The sequence below is a fragment of the Spermophilus citellus genome, assembly GCF_964194105.1.
Source record: "Spermophilus citellus genome assembly, chromosome: 11".
In the NCBI taxonomy this organism is placed as follows: Eukaryota; Metazoa; Chordata; class Mammalia; order Rodentia; family Sciuridae; genus Spermophilus; species Spermophilus citellus.
Window position 1 is genome coordinate 72,703,467 of NC_138192.1, and position 19,072 is coordinate 72,722,538.

At 36.6% G+C, this 19,072-nt stretch overlaps 1 protein-coding gene across 2 annotated transcripts in view; it reads left to right on the forward strand.

The window, feature by feature from the left end:
* CERS6 (ceramide synthase 6) overlaps window positions 1–19,072 on the forward strand; it is a 285,324-nt gene that overhangs the window by 238,503 nt on the left and 27,749 nt on the right. For both annotated transcript variants that reach the window (XM_081261499.1, XM_081261500.1), the window contains exons 7-8: window positions 983–1,111; window positions 4,039–4,145. In XM_081261499.1, coding sequence (XP_081117625.1) covers window positions 983–1,111; window positions 4,039–4,145 — 236 coding nt within the window. The remainder of the gene's footprint in view (window positions 1–982; window positions 1,112–4,038; window positions 4,146–19,072) is intronic.

Genomic DNA, 19,072 nt, shown 5'->3' on the forward strand with positions numbered 1-19,072 from the left:
CCTAATATTACAACCTTGGACATTAGAGTTCTAACATATGAATTTGAGCAGGGGGAGACATAAGCATTCAGACCAAAGCACCACCTTAGTCATTACTATGTGCCTTATCAGGCCTTCTGTAGCCAACAGACTAAAGTCTGAGAACCATGCAATGCCCTTGTCCTTGGACCTCAGCCAGCTGTCCCTTCAAAGATTCACCTGCTGATCAGAAATACAACCTTCATAAGCTGCAACCACTAGTAGTCAGAGAAATGGTTTATTGGACCTGTACCTCTGCCCCAAAGATCTTAGAGTTTGTGTTAGTCAGCTGTTACTATGACAAAATACCCAAAATAAATAAACTTGTAAGGAGCAAAGTTTTGTTTGAGCTTATGGATTCAGAGATTTCAGTTCATCTTTGGCTGGTCTGGTGCTTTTAGGCCTGTGGCAAAGCAGTACCACATGGTGGGAGTGTGTAGTGGAGGAAGCTGTTACCTCATAGCAGCCAGGGATTGAAAAAGAGAGATAAGAAGTAGTCATTATCCCCCTCAAGAGTACACCCTTGATCACTTCCTCCCTCTAGGCTCTACCTCTTAAACATTCTACCACCTCCCCGTAGCACCACGGACTGGAATCTAAACGTTTAGCACATGGGCCTGGTGGGAACACATATTGAAAACATAGTAAATTTCAGGTCCAAATAGCGCCTGCCCTTCTTTGCTTGAAATCCTGTGGTGACTTCTCCCATCACTACACATTCTTCCAGTTAGTACAAAACATGCTTCATTATCTGACTTTCATCCTAGAGTTGATCACATTCCCCATAGTTGCTGGTCTATATTTCTCTCCCACTGGGCTCCCAGAGGGCTGGTGTGTTTTATCTGGTTCATTTTAGTATCCCCAGAGCCAGGCCTGTAAAGGTTCTCAGTAAGTATTGTTTTAGTGGCTGAAAAGCTGTAATGTTGAGAAACCCTAACATGGCTGTGCTTTCTCTTTCCTCAAGGACTTTGGCATCATGTTCCTGCACCACTTCGTATCTGTTTTACTGATTACCTTTTCTTATGTCAACAATATGGCCCGAGTAGGGACCCTGGTCCTTTGTCTTCACGACTCAGCTGATGCTCTTCTAGAGGTAAAAATTTTCCTTCATTCTTAAGAATTCAAAATCCAGGACTCCTGAACTTTCCCAGATCATCAGGTCTCCTGTGTCGTACCAGATGGTGCTTTCAAACTACAGGGGTTTTGTAGGTTAAACTGCTGAAAATGAGACTTGAAATTAGTATATAAACGTTTATACTAATTATAATGATTCCTTATTAATATGCTGATGAAAACTTACTATTCCACATTTAGACTGATTTTATAATAGGGAAGTCATTATTTTAATAGGTTTTAATTGTACTGTAAGTTTCATACTGGTTTATTTTAAATTTTTTATATAATTAAGTGTAGTTATTAATGGGAACTTTACTTCTCAATAAAATTAAGTAGGTTAGTTTTTATTGTCACTATACATATTATCTTTGTGTTTTTAGAATGAAAAGCATATATGAATTGCAAATATATATAGAAACTGTATAAATAATTTACTACTTTTAAGAATCACACTGCATAATGTTATATAATTAAATAAAGGTCTTCACTTTATACTAAGCAATTTTATATAATTGGTCAAAAATAACTTACGAGAGTACAAATTCTATGTAGAAATGGATCTTATAATCTGTATTCTGATTTTGTTATTCCTGTTGACTCCACAGTTTTGCCAACTTTTAAGCATTTGTTATTACTGTGAATAGAAAAGTATCTTCAGACAGTGATCAATTTTTGCAATACAAGCATAAATTCTATAAAATTGAATCTACTGTAAAGGCAATTAGTTAAGGTCATGTATATATGGCATTTTATTAAAAACGCGGGTGCCTTTAATAGTTTGAAAAATAGTCCTATAATGGATAAGTCAGATGAAAACCTGGTGCTGTGATTTTAAGTAATTCAAGCTAAACTCTATTTGACATATTTTTCAAAAAGAGAAATATATTTAGCTTGAGGGTAATCCCCTGAACATCAGTTATCATATGGTTAAATCATATGTATGTTTAGAAATCACAATTTATTCAGTAGCCTACAGTTTTTGAAATCAATTCTATATAATCAGCCTACTTTTACTCCTCTGAAAATCACCAGCTTGATGCTCAGTAGAGCCATAACTGAGAAAATCTTAGTTGAATTGTCTCCTACCCTTTTTAAAAAATATTTTTTAGTTGTAGTTGGGCACAATACCTTTATTTTTATTTAATTATTTTTATGTGGTGCTGAGGATCAAACTCAGTGCCTCACACGTGCTGGGAAAGTGCTCTACCACTGAGCTGCAACCCCAACGCCTTTCATCTACCCTTTTATCCAACAAAGAAAATGAATCCAGGAATCCCAATCATGTGACTTGAAAGCAAATGTGTTTCATCACCTGGGTCCTTTTTGACATTATAAATCATGTTTGAGGAGACCCAATTAATGAGATCTTCAAAATGGGATTTATGGCCTAGACATTTCTTAAAAGTTGATGTTATTGCTTATTTATCAAATATGGGTAGATTAATATAAAGGAAAAATTAGATGATTTACCTATCCAGAAACAGGCAGATGATACTTTTTATTTTAACACCATTGTGGTGCTATACCCAAAGTATGCATGAAATTAAAATCTTATAATCCTGGCTGCCACTCACTTCCTCTTTGGAATATATTTATTTTATAGTTTTGTACTTTACTTAAAACTATTAAATTATAAATTCTGAAGATACTGCCAACAATCTTTTCAAGTATGACTTAGCCAATTTAATTTTTAAGAAGTAGAAAATAAGGTTATTGAATGCCGAAGACATCTTCATTTTATAACTGTGTAGTTGATGTAAAATCTATATAAAAATGTAAAAATAAATGATCGAACAAAATGTTTTCAGCCTCATCTTTCTTACTTAGAATCATCTTAAAAAATTAATGGTGAACTGGGAGTGGTGGTGAATGCCTGTAACTGCAGCCACTCAAAAGGCTGAGGCAGGAGGATCTCAAGTTTGAGACCAGCCTTAGCAACTTAGTGAGGACTTCAGTAACTTAGCAAGATCCTGTCTCAAAAAAAAAAAAAAGTGAAAAGGGGATATGAATGTGGCAAAAAAGTAAGATAATGGGATGTGATTCATCAGATAAATTTATAATATAAAAATATGGGGGCTCGGGTTGTGGCTCAGTGGTAGAGTGCTCGCCTGGCATGTGCAGGGCACTGAGTTTAATCCTCAGCATCACATAAGAATAAAATAAAGGTATTGTGTCCAACTACAACTAAAACAAAATATTTATTAAAAATGTGCTCACTTAAATCACTACCCCAAATTATTTGAATACTTCTCATAGATGCTTTGAACATTCTTGACTTTCATCTAGAAAGTGACCCAGGAAAGTAACTTTGCAAATTCGATCTAAATGGATTAGTTGAAATACCATGACCTTGACCCTTTCTTCATTTTTAAGTTATTGAGAATAAACAAGGATATTGTCTCCCTAGAGAAGTTCCTCTGCCAATTTAAAGAAAACCCATAATTCTAAAGAGAAAGAATAATGCAGCAAAGTTCCATATATTCTGTATTAAGTTTGTGATCTCAGTATTTGGGACTCAGTAAAGGTTTATCTAGCACTTTCTATTTTGATCTATTATGCCAAATTTCTGTTTTGGTTCTCTGGCTTGCTAATATCATCTATAATACAAAAGTTTCTTATTTTTCCTGTCTGTTTTCCTGAAATCAACCATATAATTGAATTTTTCAGGTTGCTGAATATTTTATTAAATCTGTGACAGTTGGTAGTTCTACTTATGGCTAATGCTGCATTTCATTCGACTTATGAGTAATTTATAAATACTGATGTATGATGCATGACATTTTAAAGTATCAGGCAATTTTGTGCATCTGGTAAACTCTATCTTATAGAAAACTCATGCATAGTAAAAGAAATTTTATTTATCAGCTTAACTAAATTAATATGTTACATTCCTTCCTTTTATAGGCTGCCAAAATGGCAAATTATGCCAAGTTTCAGAAAATGTGTGACCTCCTGTTTGTTATGTTTGCCATGGTTTTTATCACCACACGGCTGGGTATATTTCCTCTCTGGTGAGTATGCCAATCTTCTTTCTAATTGAGCCACCCCTTCCAAATAAGCTTTAGAGAACATTTTCCTTTTGAATTTTACTCTAAATACTTAGTAAAAGGTTTAAAAGTGGTGGGGATGAACTCAAGAAACAGCTTGATTTCTTCTTGCAGAAGAGTTTCATTCTTTACTAATATTTTCCACAGTATAGTTCAAGAAAGATGGGTTCATGGGGATTCTCAAGCCACAGAAAGCATTTTAGGTTCTCATCTAGACTTTGGCTCAAGAACCCCCACTGTGAAGTTTTGAATTAAAAAAGGAATATGATGTTGCAACCCGTGTGTCTCAGGATCTCCTTCCCTGGATCAGCAGCAGAGGCTCACCTGGTAACTTGCTAGGCCCCGCCTCAGACCCGCTGAGTGACAGAGCTGTGTTTGATAAGTCTTCTCAATGTTCTGCCACACACTAAAGTTTGGAAACCACTAACCTTAAACAATTCTCATCAGCTATATTTACAGCCAAAGGAGATAGAAAGTATAACTCAAAAATAACCTCTGAGATTCTCTGTGGCTCCTTAATGTCTAGATGGCTTTTCTTTTGTTGAGAGCTAAGAAAAAGATATGACAGATTTCAATGGAATTTGACAATCCTTTCCATAAAAAATGGGTTCATTGTCATTAATCTTTTCCTGGAAGGCTCTTACTTGATCTTGAAAAATAATGAACTCTCCATATCACTTGGAGTCTGTCATTGATGGTAAATTTGTTCTTCCATTTTGAAAGATTTGAATGGGACTTTCAAAGCAGGGGGAATTGGAAAATGCGGAATAACAAAGGGATGCAATAATACCTTAACTCTCTGCCCCAGTAGAAAAACAATAAAGTTGGGGCCTTTAAGTAAATAACATCTATCACTAAGATTCCATTTATGAATCATTAGCATACCCACACCTGCTCTCCCTCCACCCAACACACGTACATATGCATGGCTTCTTCTTAAGGCTCATGGCTCTTTTGGACACTTACTTATTATGAAAATCATTTCCAAGCAGCAGCACTGTGTGTGGGCAACAGACATTTATAAAACCTCATTATAGTTTAATATGATTGTAGGTAAGAAACACTGAAATAATTTTGAGTATAATATGACTGTAATTATTTCAGGGTTGGAGCTCTTTCAAGATTACTGGCAGAACTAGTGGTAAGAATTTAAATAGAAGAAATTTAAGTAAAATCCAGGGAATACTTTCTCAGAAAAATAGCAGGAAACTTTACCTACTTAGGATTTCTGAGAACCTGAGTTTTAAAGACATATGCATTCCTATCAGCTACTTTGATTTGTTTCCTTCCCTATGAGAGTAGACCTGAAGTTGAAACACACTTTCCTTCTGTTAATGTGTAAAAGCTCTTAAGTGTAGACAGCAGTGTGTCACCTAGAACATAGATCCTCAGAACAAACAAATTCTGTCCTGCAGCCAGTAAGATCACTCATAGGTATGGTCTGTAGTGATGACCTATACTAGCTGCTTAGAAAAGAGTATATAACCAAATATAAAATAAGAGCTTCTGTTGCAAATGCTGTGTACTCTGCTGCCATGCCTTTTTGTGAACCAGAATTTTTCAAAAGCAACTTGAAAAGAAAAATCTTTTACTGCAAGAAATAACTTAGGTACCCATTGCTACTATAGTTATAATGAATAAAACCATTTTCAGATACATCTAGTATGTTATATTGATGCCTGGATGGTCTTTATTTTGACCCTACTTTGATTAATAGAGTGTAATGGACATTGTTGGTATATAAATTTTTCACAAGAATGGCAATAACAAATATTATTTTACATATTTACTTTAATATTGTGAAATTATTTAGAAATTCATTTTTGACTAGGGAATCCTAGAATTGGAAAGGGCCTTTTAGATTATCATCTCCAGATGCCCCCACTCCCTCTGCACATAAGAATTCTTTTGTTAATTTCCCTGATCAGGAGTATGGCTTCAGACGTCCAGGGGAAAATTCTTTCTTCTATTAAATGAAACCTGGGTCCTTTTGACTTCTTAATCTGGTTTAGAACAATCTAAAACTATATGTGAAGTGTGTGTGTTTGTGTGTCTGTCTGTCTGTCTGTCTCCTGGGTGGATGGCTTATGGCTTTAATAGATCTAAAAGATCTGTGAATCCTTTGCCTCCTCAAAAAAAGTACCTCTGGAAAACAGAAAATGTACCCTACCACTTCCAGTGGAAAACTGTTCATCGTGTGAAACTCTAATACAACATTTTTAGGCCTTCTCTTCTACAGAAACATCCTTAATCTCTTCAATGGGTCCAATAGAATTCTTCTCCAGAATTCCTCTTGTGATGTTTGTACTTCTGTATATTTGTACTAGGGATTGAACCCAGGGACACTTTGGTGCCTGGGGTCCTGAAGGAGGAGTGGCATCAGCAAAAGAAGAAGAGATGGGATGATAGGTTGCGAGTTACCAGCAGCCTCCAGAAAAACTCTTCTGCCCCCAAGAGGGGCCTTTATTTTTATACCTTTTTTACAAGTGGTTTTTTTTTTTTTTTCAGGTAGTTAATGGATAGCCTCAAAGCCCCAAACTTCTTTGATTTACATGATTTTTCTGACATATATTGATTACCTAAGATATTGAGTACATTGTTTAAAATATTCTCCTATAACCTTAGCCAATCATGATTAAGCTTTTACATTTTCACCTCAATCACTAGGTGTTAGACTACGCAACTAGACTACATGTCTCCGGACCTATTATTAACTTTTAACTTTAAAACCTACCTATAATTATTTCATCAACCTTTAACTTTAAAGCATACCTATGATTATTGGTAAGTTTTCTTACTTCTAAACTAAAGTCCCAGTAAAACACACTTTAAATAGTGAAAGTCTATTACTTAAAAGCCTACTACTCTGAAGTGCCTCTAAAATATAACTATATTCATTTTACATTATTCTGTTTTTAATTTCCAAGGTAATTTCCTTTTTTTATATGACCTATTTAACTATTTTCTTAAAGAGTTTCCTTGATCCTTGGTCCACACCAATTCTTACATCTTTGTAATCTTTAACCAAAGGGCAGGCTTTGCACCTCAATCCATTTGTCATTTATATTAACTATGTGTTTCCCATTCTCATCATGAATTCCTGTGTAAGGCAAAGGAGGGTCTGTTAGTGGGGGGAATGTATGTTGCCCAGGTTGTGGCTTTAGAAGAATGGGGGGCTTAGTGGAAATTGTTAAGCTTTTCTCAAGAACCTCGATTTGTGATCTTTTTCCCATGAATTTCTTGAGGAATAACACTATTTTTTTGTATCCTGAGAGACACTGAAACACACCTTGGGGCATGTCTTAATTGTATCCTTAATCTCATTCTGGGAATTTTCCTGCAATCTCAGGCAACACGTACTTTCATTATTGATTGACGTATGCCCTGTTATCCGTATCATGAGTATCATAAACAAAACACTTAACATTCCCCATGGTTTCAGTTTCCAGATGGTGTGGCCCTGCTGCAGCATCCCCCACACTGTGACCCTGTCAGACAGCGGATGAATGCCTTCACTACTTTGCCACTGAGCCACATCCCCAGCCCTTTTCATTTTTTACTTAGAGACAGGGTCTCACCAAGTTGCTTGGGAATTGCTTAATTGCTGAGGCTGGCTTTGAACTTGCAATTCCCCTGACTCAGCCTCCTGAGCTGCTGGGATTATAGGTGTGTGCCACCATGCCCAGCTCTTTTAATGTTCTGCCCACATCTTGAGAGCCAGCAACAGGCCTTGTTTAGCACCTATAACATGGTCCACTGTGGCATGAGCTTTTAAAGTAGCTTTTGTATTGCACCAGTGGTAAGCTGCTGCCAGACAAGACTACACCCCCATCCTAAAGTCATTTCTTCTTTATATACCTTTATCCCTAATTATGCTTTATTTGCATACTTGATTACATAAACTCCATCTGTCCCTATTCAAGTGCATCATGCTGTTTTCCTATGCCACCCTAGCCCAGCAGGGCCTTCTGAGTTACATTCCATATGATACTTATCCTTTCCAGCCTCATGTTACCTGTAGATGTGTCTTTCATGTTCTTCCAACTCAGGGAAGAAATATGTTGACTAAAAAAGAACTCCTAGTACACTATCGAATGATCGCTTTATGTAACTTCAGTCCCGCAGCCACCAGTCTTCCTGTATGAATTTCTCCACTCATTGTGAAGCCTTCTGTGGGCTCTGTCATCATGCCTAAAGTTTCCTCAGTTTTTTTTTTTCCTAAGGTGTATAAAAGACCAGCATCAAAGTTATTGTGGAAGTCAAGATTTACTCTGTTGTTTAAGTCATTTTCTGCCCACAAAGACAGGGTCAAAAGAGAATGGAGCCAGGTTTAAGGAGACCTTAGCTGACTCCTGTATCTTCATTTCTAAATACTTACCCTCATCCATTTGATTGTCCATCTGAGTAGTAAGTTTAGCAGTCTGAAGTGTCCAGTCTTTGCTTTATTCATATTTTTCAGGTGGATACTTTTGATATCTACTGTACTGTCCCTTTTTAAATGTATTTAGTGGAGATTTATGGGCATTCACTGGGCAAGCAGGATTGGGCTGGGTGCTGAGAATTCAATTTGACATAGGCCTTCCCTTGGAACACTTACAGCTGAACTCCTATAGGCCCCTTAAAAATACTGGTTCATAATTTGGGGGAGGATGCTAGAGATTATAAATTATTTTCTGAACATTTACAGGACATAAATAATGCAAGTGGACTACCAATATTTAGTTTTGGTGCATATACTGAGGAGCTCTGTTGGCTAAATAATACATCATATCAGATGGTAAATGTGTGAAATAGCCACTCACCTGTGGGGATTGAGGTAGAGGACACAGATTAAACTTTGGTTCTAAGGAACATTTCATAGAGCTATTTCTCCTTCAAAGACTTAAATTTCAGTTGGAAGAAGAAAGAGAACTATTCCCCATACCCTCTGCTCCTATTTCTCAACCCACTTCTTTGACATAGCTGACAGTACCTTCCAGGTTCCTTCTGACTGCATTCATGTTTCCTCACAAGCCATCAGAATGTTTGTAATTGGTGGCTTTAAGAACACTAGGCTCATTCTCTGCTATTTCTTTGATTCATGTTCCTCAAAGACAGCATACAGCATTAGAACATGAATTGCACCTCCACACTTTTCTTTTGGCCAAAATACATCCTTCTAGAACAACACTGTCCAGTAGATATATAATGCAATCTTCATGATTTTTTTTATTAATTTTCTAATAGCCATATTTTAAAAGTCAAAAAGATAATATCTATTTAAATAACACTTATTTAACTCATTCTGTCCAAAATTATATCTTTTGAACATATCAATATGTTGAATTAAGGTTAAAATTATTGAGATATTTACATTCTTTTTTGCTAATTCTTTGAAGTCAGGTGTGCATTTCACATTATGCATCAAAGTTTAGACCATCTACGTTTCAAATGCTCACTGGGCATGTGCAACTAGTGTGTTGGACAATGCAGTTCTAGGAAAGACCTAGTACTGCAATCTTTGGCAGTCACCACCTTCTGCGTGTTTTCTGGAAATGGTAATAAAAGGGGCAAGTGCTCCTCTGTACCATCCTCCCACTGCATACGATCTCACAACAGAATCTCATGCCTTGCCTTTTGTTGTCCCCAGTCTATGCAGGATTGAGAGATGAGAAGACTTTAATTTGAAGAGACTGTTACTGTCAAATAATTCAGTGGCTACCTGGCTAATTCCAGGGAAAGGAAGAGATAGTCTCTTCCAATTCTATACCCAGTAATCATGGGGGTTGCACAGTCTTCCAATATCTTCCCAATATCTCTTCCATTTAGTCTTAGTTCTAACCTTTATTTCTGTTCTATATCAGAACCCAGCAAATACCTAAAAACAAATAAAAATTTAAACATATCTCTGTCAAGATAAGCATTGTAAATTCCTTCAATCCCTTTCTTCTCTGCCTTTCATGCTTGTCTTCTCTCAATTTTATTGTATCAAATCTGTGAAAGTTATTTCTGTTCTCCAGAATGTAGTTTTTTTTTCCAATAAGACAAATTGAATGTATGTTACCCTATTATTACCAAATAAGGAATCCCTGGTGTCCCAAATACACATATGACTATGATCATTTAGGGGGGAAAAAAAAGCATTGGCTTACATATTTTGTCTTGCATTTAAATTTTTAGTAAACATCATCCCTCAATTCAAATAAATGTGTATTTTATTTAGTCTTTGCTTTGTAGTTGGACAGTAATTCGATTCTTTTTGAGAATAAGCATATCCATTATTGTAAGCAGTGACCATTTTCATTGATCTCCGTCTTGCTTTCACGTAGCTCATTTGTGTGCAGCCCCTGAAGTTCCTAACAATTTCCCATTTTTGTGAAGTTGTGGTTTCATTGTAGTCTCATTACAGCATTTGTCACAGTGCCTAGTTCACAAAGGCTACTCGGTCAGTATTTGTTGAGTGGATTAAGTGCTCTTTAATCCTAAATGGCCTCACATCTGTTTTCTTAGTTGAACTCCCCAAATCTTCATGAAATTAGATGGGCACAACTCATGCCTTATTCCACAGAGAATTTTTAATCATTTAGTCAGTGATTCACATAGGCTCTCTGGACTCTGGTCTCCTGATAAACAATTCCTTGCTATGTGTTATCTGTTCTTTCTGCCATATAATATTGTCTTTTTTAAGGCCATAAAGCAATTGATAACATACCTTTTTTGGCAGATGTTAAATAAAAAAATTCCTTTAAAAATAATTGTCCCTGTCATTTTGCCCCAGCCATCATGCCGTATTGTAAACATTATCATCTCTCAGCCATGCACGAGACTCTATTAAAGCAAAGGGCAAATCTAGAAGGAACCTAAAAGGAAAGCAATGTGGTACAACCACGAAAGCAGCTGGAAAGACTGCTTATTTTGATTCATGGTTCTTTCCCTTACTGTGTCTGAAGACCAGGCATAAAATTTCTCTGCACCTACATGCTCATCAGTAAAATAGCAAGAATAGTAAATATTCTGCTTGTGTCACCCGAAAGATTAAGGATCAAATGAAATATATTGTTGGTGGTAGTGTTTTAGAAAGTACTTTATAAATATTAAGACTTTCTCGAAATGTGCTTTTACTGTTGAAGATGGAAATTCCTGCTAAGGCCAAGTGGCCAGCAATTTTTATTACATTTAAATAACCTCCAGCTAGTGTAGACCAAGGAACCATAACCATTAGTACTTTCAAAATCAAATAAAATTTTAAAACACTCACTCCACAAATGAGACTTGAACCATTGTCTTAGTCCCCTCTGTACTTGAGACTTGGCTTGTAATATTGAAAGCACATCAGTTTGAATTACTCCCTCAAATTGTCAGTGACCATACCTATCTTGAACCACCAGAAGTCACTATTGCCACTCACAGAATCTCACAGAAGGTCATAAAGTGGAAGTGTCCATCAGACTGGTTCTCTGTCAAGTCTCAGATTCCCAAGTCATTATCCAGACAAGAGTGGGCAAACATGATCACCAGAACCCTGCCTGCAGCCTGATGGTGAGTTTCCACGTTCCCCTGCACCTCTCAGCAAATGTCAATGCCATGGCTACAGGAAGGGTAGAGTTGTCATGTGCCTGCAGCTATGTAGACAGAAGCACTTCTCAGGAAGTAACTCTCTGTTGATTTTGTCCTTGCAAAGTAGGAGAATTATTTTTGGATTTGCGTTTTCTGAAGGTCTCTGCAGTTATAAACAAGAAAAGTTACAGAACCTCAATCAGTCTGTTTGACACTTTCCTTCATTAGATTTGTAATTTATTCTGTTGTGTAGTAGAATATTCATTTTACAAAAATATATTTTGTCAAAGTAGCAAGGCCTTCTCATGGTTGTTTTTCTTAGAAGCCCTTGACAAATATACTCTGAAATCTGCCCTGGTGCTGATCTGGTTAAATATATTAGAAATATAAAGAGTGAAGCCCAAAATCCTTTGGCCAGAGGTTTGTTTTTTTGTTTTGTTTTGTTTTGTTTTGTTTGGTAATGCTTCCATCTGTTAGGTTCAGTTAATACCTTCATAAGGTGGGACACAGATGGCCGTAATGTGTGTTGAGGTGCTTTGTCCCTTTCCTGTGGATATTATAGTTTTAACTTGATTTCACAATTGCAGGGCTAAACCAGGAATCAGCAGTGGCTTGTAGGACAGAACAGTCTACTGCCTATTTTTCTGAGTAAAGTTCTTTTGGAATACAGCCTTGCCCATCTGTTACATATTTTCTGTGGCTGCTTTCTGCTGCAGTGGCATGGTTGAACGGTTGTGACAGAGTTATGGCCCCCAAACTTAAAACACATATTATTTAGTTCTTTAGAGAAGAAGTTTACCTAATGGCTAGGCCATTAGCAATTAGTCTTAGAATTTGTGTAAGAATAAGGTAGTTGGGGGACTGGTGTATTAAATGGATTTAGTCATGGGATATTCTCTAGAATGTTCTATTTACCTTTGGCAAAAAGTATACACAGCGATTCCTAACACTGTGGGAGGAGTAGTGTAGGGGGTAGAATATACCCTCAATGGAGTAGCCATTTTCCTATTGTGATTTGACTCAGCAACAAAAAAACAAATGCAGTATCCTAGTAACTAACACTCTCTACACAGAATTAATGTTTTAAGTGTTCCCTCTCTGCCTCCCAGTTGGTGCAGAAAGTCCTTTGCTGGGGAGAGAGAAAATGTACCAAAAGATTGTTTGCTCAAAGTATTATAAAATATGTTTATATAACATCTTTAGCAAAAGCTTGGTATGGGTGTTTCATCTGTTTTTAAAAATATCTGAGTACTAAAGACTAATGCCAGGACCAGAGACTTGAAATTCCACATTTGACCAAGAATCTTACTTATATGAGAGAACTGATCCTTTACGGAAAACACTACAGCAGATGAAGAACTGACATCAGCTATGTTTCCGTTTTCTTCCATTATGATAAAGCACAACTGTGTACCAGGCTACTCCTCCCCTCCCTCACCCTCACTACCCTGAATTTGCCTCCTGGTCTTTCCTGCCCAGGCCATCATGGCAAAGGAACCATAGCATCAGTTCCATCCCTAGACTCACGCTGTCCCTTGAGGAAATATGTCTTCATTGAATATTATCATTGAATTTTTTTATGTCTCTGCGTCATGCTTCACAGATAAGACAGTAAACACTGCAAGTTTCCCATAGATAAGGCACTGTGAGCCTGCTCTGTGTTGGGCACAGTGTGGGGCTGGGGATATAGATATTGATTAGGAGTGTGACCAAGAACAGCCAGCACTTAAAAAAAAAAGAAGAAGAAGAAAAAGAAAGTATTGTTAAATGGACAAGTGAAATTTTAGAATTTCCCATGCAGCTTGCCATGACCTTGACTGAGACTATGTAGCCCACATGTATCTTTCCTTATGATACAGAGTAGATCCAGTCAAAGAGATAACAGCAACACACAGCAGCAGGAACATTTCAGCCACTACTTGTTCTAGACAGAATTTATAGGAATAAAATTGTTCCATTGTCAATAAATGCTGCCTTTATATCCACAACTAATCATAAAACAGAAATACTTAGTTTGTAATGTGAAATGCCAAAGAACTGAAATACAGGTGTTACATACATAAAAGGAAAATCATAAAGTAAATAGATACACTAAAAATGTCAACTGTGACTAGGAGCTGGGTCAGAGTCTGGTGAGTCCATGTTGCATGTTGGCTCCTAAGTGAAGACATGGGTTTCGAGGCAGTGTAGGAAGAGAGCAACTGTCCAAATGCAGGAAAAACAGAAAATAGCAAAAAAGGAGCGTTTATCCCCCTCGCCACCCAAGGAAGTGCCCCGACATGGTAATTTTTAGTTTTATACAAGGGAACCTGGACAGTCAGCCCCAGCCACTGTTGTGGCTTATCTTGGTGTCAGGTGTCCAACCTCAAAATCATAACCAGCTCCATGTCTCTCAATGGAACTTGCATCAACCCAACTTAACTGAAAGGACAGACAGAAACTTATACATCACTATCACAGACCATTGTGTCTTGGACTTTTTTGTCTCCTGCACCACCCAGACCCATGCCTTAGAAAAAGTTGTTGCAAAATGAATAACTATTTAATCTGATTTGTTGGTAGACAATACATCATGTTGTGATATTTGAATCATATACTCAGTAGTTATGAAGAAATTAACATACAGCACTTACTGAAATGTTTATTAAAACTTCTTCAGAAAGACTATGAATAACATGTTCTTAGAAATGATTCTGACCGTATTGCATTTGCTGGTAGCCATAGAAGAATGATCAGACTGAAATGGTTCCAAATGATTTTAAAATCTGAGTGATAAAGAGGTACTGTTGGGGGGCTGGGATTGTAGCTCAGTGGTGGAGCGCTTGCCTAGCATGTGTGTGAAGCACTGGGTTCAATTCTCAGCACTACATGTAAATAAACAAATATTTAAGATAAAGGTCTATCAACAACTAAAAATATATATTTAAAAAGGTACTGTTTTAATTAAGACTGTTAGATTATCTTTTTAATTGAAATATAAATATTGTAAAACATATCTAATGACATGGAATCATCTATTAACTGTACTTTTGCTACTCAGCAGTACATGTTAGTCAGTGCTTGGATATTATAGTTTTAACTTGATTTCACAATTGCAGGGCTAAAACAGGTAAGGAAACGTGGGGTGTTTCCCAAATTAACGTCCAGGGAGTACCCAAGTTACTTCTGTTCCAACTTCATTGCCTACCTGCTATACCCGTTGTGCTCTGCAATCATAACTGTTAAGGAGGTTAACCTGAAGCAACACAAGATTGTGAGCCATCAAATAAAAGCAAAATATCTGTGAATGACTTTATTATTAAGCATTTGGACTAATGGTAAATAAACAAAACAAACTAAGGAATTATTTCTAGTTATCATGAAGTTACCTAGAGTATTTCCATTAAGCAAGATTTTAATCTATTGATATTTTCTTGTTTTTATTCCATGAGAATATAAGTATATTATCTCTTTTTAACCACCGAAGAGCAAACATTATTATAAAGCAATGAACATTTGATATGAAAGTAACATTTGAACATAGGAATGGTCCTACTCAGACAATTCAGGAGTTATGTGAGTACTGAGAGAATTTTTCCTTGGTGTACCAGTCCCTCAAATTACCTCCCTTTCCAGAACATTACATTATGCTAAGAGCACAATTGGCAAAGTTAGAACTTTGTAAAAGGTGGTCAGAAAAGTCAGGTGCTTCACAAAATAGGTAAAACTACCCAGAAGAGGTACAAAAATAAAAAAATATAAACAGAGCTTGGATGTCTAAGAAATAAATTATTTATGGCACTTGATCCAATTTTCTAAACTTTCTTCTTGCACTTATTTCAAATTTTGTCCCCACCACCACCACTCAAACTTTAATTGGACATCCAGGTTCCCTGCTCTCCATGGTAGCCAGGTAGTATCTTCCTGAAGCACGGTTGTAAGGGTATTGTTTTATAGATTCACTCCCTTGTCATCTTGTGCCACTCAGGACTAAGTTCCAACCAGACTGAGACTGTATCTCACTCTTCCTTTTTGTGCTCAGTGCCTTGCATGGTACTTGGTGCAGATCCATCTTGTCATAATCTCTGTGATTTATGCTACATCTTGATTTGAAAATCACTCTGATAAAGGCCCTTTCAATCTAATAACATATAACTGTTTTTTTCCTCCCAAATCAGGGAGAAATATTCTGAATGCTATAGTGATGCTTATTTAATTTCCCTATTCTGCTGAGGCCACATAGCCTACCTAATTTCCCTGTAGCTATATGCCCACCCCCAATACTGTCCCTGGCAACTAATGTATTGAACTCTCTTTCAGGCATAGTATGTAGGGGACTGGCTTTTTGGTGGCCTACTCATGACATACTGACTTATGACATTTCCCTATTTTTTTTATATTGATTTCTACCCATCCTTCAAAGGTTTGGGGAAGATTATAAAAGATTGCCTTATTCTGAAAATAACTCTATGCACAATAAGAATTATTGTTTATTTTTATCATCTAGCCTACTTTTTCTCAAAGAAGTGAAATAAAGTGGTGCTTTGTGTGTGATACAAAAAGAAGTTTTTGATATATAAATAGCAAATATATATATATATATATATATATATATATATATATATATATATATCATATAGCAAAACTAAATTTTACTTACTCCTACCTACATCAAATAAATGCCATGCCAGTTGCTTCCATGATTTCATGGGTTCATAGGGCTTCTCTTTTTAGTAATTGAATGTGATGAAACTAATGATTGTTGAATATTATATTTGCCACATAAATAAGGACCTTAATGGTTTTGAGATTTCAGCTAAAGCAATTCTATTGCATTGACATGGAAAACCAGCCTTTTTATTAAAACCATTTTGCTTGCACTTTTTGTGCCTACAGAGTCTTGGTGCTACAAATGGGCCTAAAACTGTCATATTTTTATTTAGAACTAAGGTCATCTTATGCTTCCCTGGTCTAGTGTCTTGAGAACCTTGAAGAATAGCCAGGTAGACTTCATATCACATGAGAACAGATCCTGACCATCTTCCCTTAAGCAATTGGGAAGAAGAGGTTGATTTGCCTTTTTTTAAATTTATACTGACTGTTCTTCTGCTCCTTATTGGTTCTATATCTGAGAACCTTGGCAGTACAAAGTAATGCCCTTTCCTATTGAAAAAGGGGAGAAAAATGTGACCGTAAGACATGTCAGTTACTAGAGTTGTCATTAAGCCAAATGAATGTCTTACAGTAGGGGAAATCCAGGCAAATGAGCCCATTGATGGTTGGGAAGTTGTGCATGTGCTCCTCTTCATCTGTAAAGCAGGAGGATAAAAAGACACCTTCTAGTTCTGAAGTGTCTGGATCCTATGATTTGGCATTTATAAGACAGTGACCTTCTAGTGAGAAATTTTTGTAAAGTAATTCTTGCAAGGAATTCTCGAGAGAGCAGTGGGTATGAGCAGGAAGAAAGAGTGGAATAGACTACTTGCTTTAAAATTTCACAGTGTGTAGAAAAAAAGAAAATGATCAGTGGTCATTGGCTGGGAGATAACCGGGAAGGCCATGCCTTTGCTCAAACACCAGGCATATTCTGAGTGCACTGGCGTTGTAGGCTAAATGAGCGGCATGTCTTCAATATAAATTATGGCAGTAGAAATAGGAGGTAATCCTGAATGATTCAGGTGAACAAATAGATGGTAAACAAGAAATATATCAGTATGGCAGTGTTTGCCACCTGTCATTCCTCAATAGGGTTAATCAGATGGTATTTTGGGAACAGACATTGCTTTGCTTTCTTATGAACTTGGTTTTATTCTGAAGAACAGTGACAAGAAAGAACTCATACTAAACACTAGTTTAAAAGTTGCTTAGCCCATGGAACAAAAACGAAAAAGGCAATTGGGTTTATATTTAGTGATCTATCTGTACGCATCTGGATTACATTTGGGGAGTAATTCAAAAGGGCTAAATCATTTCATGCCTCCTGCTACGAAATGCATGTGGGAGTCAAGCTGCTATTTTTGCCATCTGAGACACTTATTGGTGATTTTTAAAAATTCTCCCACATATATAATCACTATTCTGGCAAACGACACTTAGAATTTCAGCTTAAGTATAAGGTAGAGAACGATCTTTTAAAAATAAAGAGAAGATGAGGTAAAACTGGGAACCATTTACTCACAAATCAAAGCATTTAAACAGAGATGATGTTCTTGATGGCCAGTTCTTCTCTAAGCACATGTTCTTTAGGTAGACAAGGCTGGTGTTCATATCACCCCTCCTCAATTGTACAGTACAACACTTATTTTTCAGTCAGTGGGGGAATTTTGGGCTCTTCTGGGCTTGTCCATAGCTATTGGTATTGATTAAGCCTAATGTTACCTAATGTTTTTCACAAATTTCTTCACTCTCCCTTCTACACGTACCCCAAAGGTATATATAAAGAGCAACTAATTCAGTTGATGTCATGTCCTGGTAGATTTAGATCTACACATTGCCATACCCACCTTAGTTATCTCTGCTTCCTCAAAGTTTGGACAAGAACAGTTTTCTGTGGTGGGAGAGGGGCAATCGATACCCTAATTCTGTTTCTTCTGTTAAGATTGTGACAACACCTGTAATTAGATCATTGCAGCCTGTAAGAATGTGAGCCATGGACTCAAACAGTTTCTGAATGCAGGTGATCAAGTGCTAGTGAGATTTTGTCTCTAAGAGCACTTAAGATGTGTTTTCTCAATAATGAATCCCACTAATAGGCATAATTATAATGCACCAATGAAAAACGACCATACCAAAAAAAAGTAATATTTTTTTCTAGGCTTCCAAGAGCTCAGAAAAAAAGGAAAAGAGGTATAGGAAGGTTAATAAACTATAAAAACTCAGTTAAGTGGTTGGTTTTTTTTAAGGAAAATTTATTTTTAAAAAATGATGATGATTTAAAAAGACTATAAAGCAGATCATAAAAACCTAGAAGGCTTCTGCACTCAGATTACTTTTAAATAGCTTTACATTTTCACCCAGAGAGGCCAAAAGAGGAATTTGTAGACTCTGCATTTTGGAATAGTATATAAAAGGAAAATTAACCAGAGAACCCATATTCAAAAGGAAAACCCTTGATCCTACATCCACACATGATGAAAGAAGGTACATGCATACACTTAAAGCACATATGTATTATTTTAGTTAATGTCTGAAATAACCTACTTTTTCAATTGCCAAGACTATTAGTCTCAGTTAAATCATTTGACAAAACAACATACGTGGAATTATATGTGTGAACATACGAGTGTGAGTGCTATCAAGTGTCATTGAACTCTCTCTGGCCAAGGATATTGGGAAAGCTATTTCCCAGTAGTATGGAGGCTGATTATTTTTCAAAA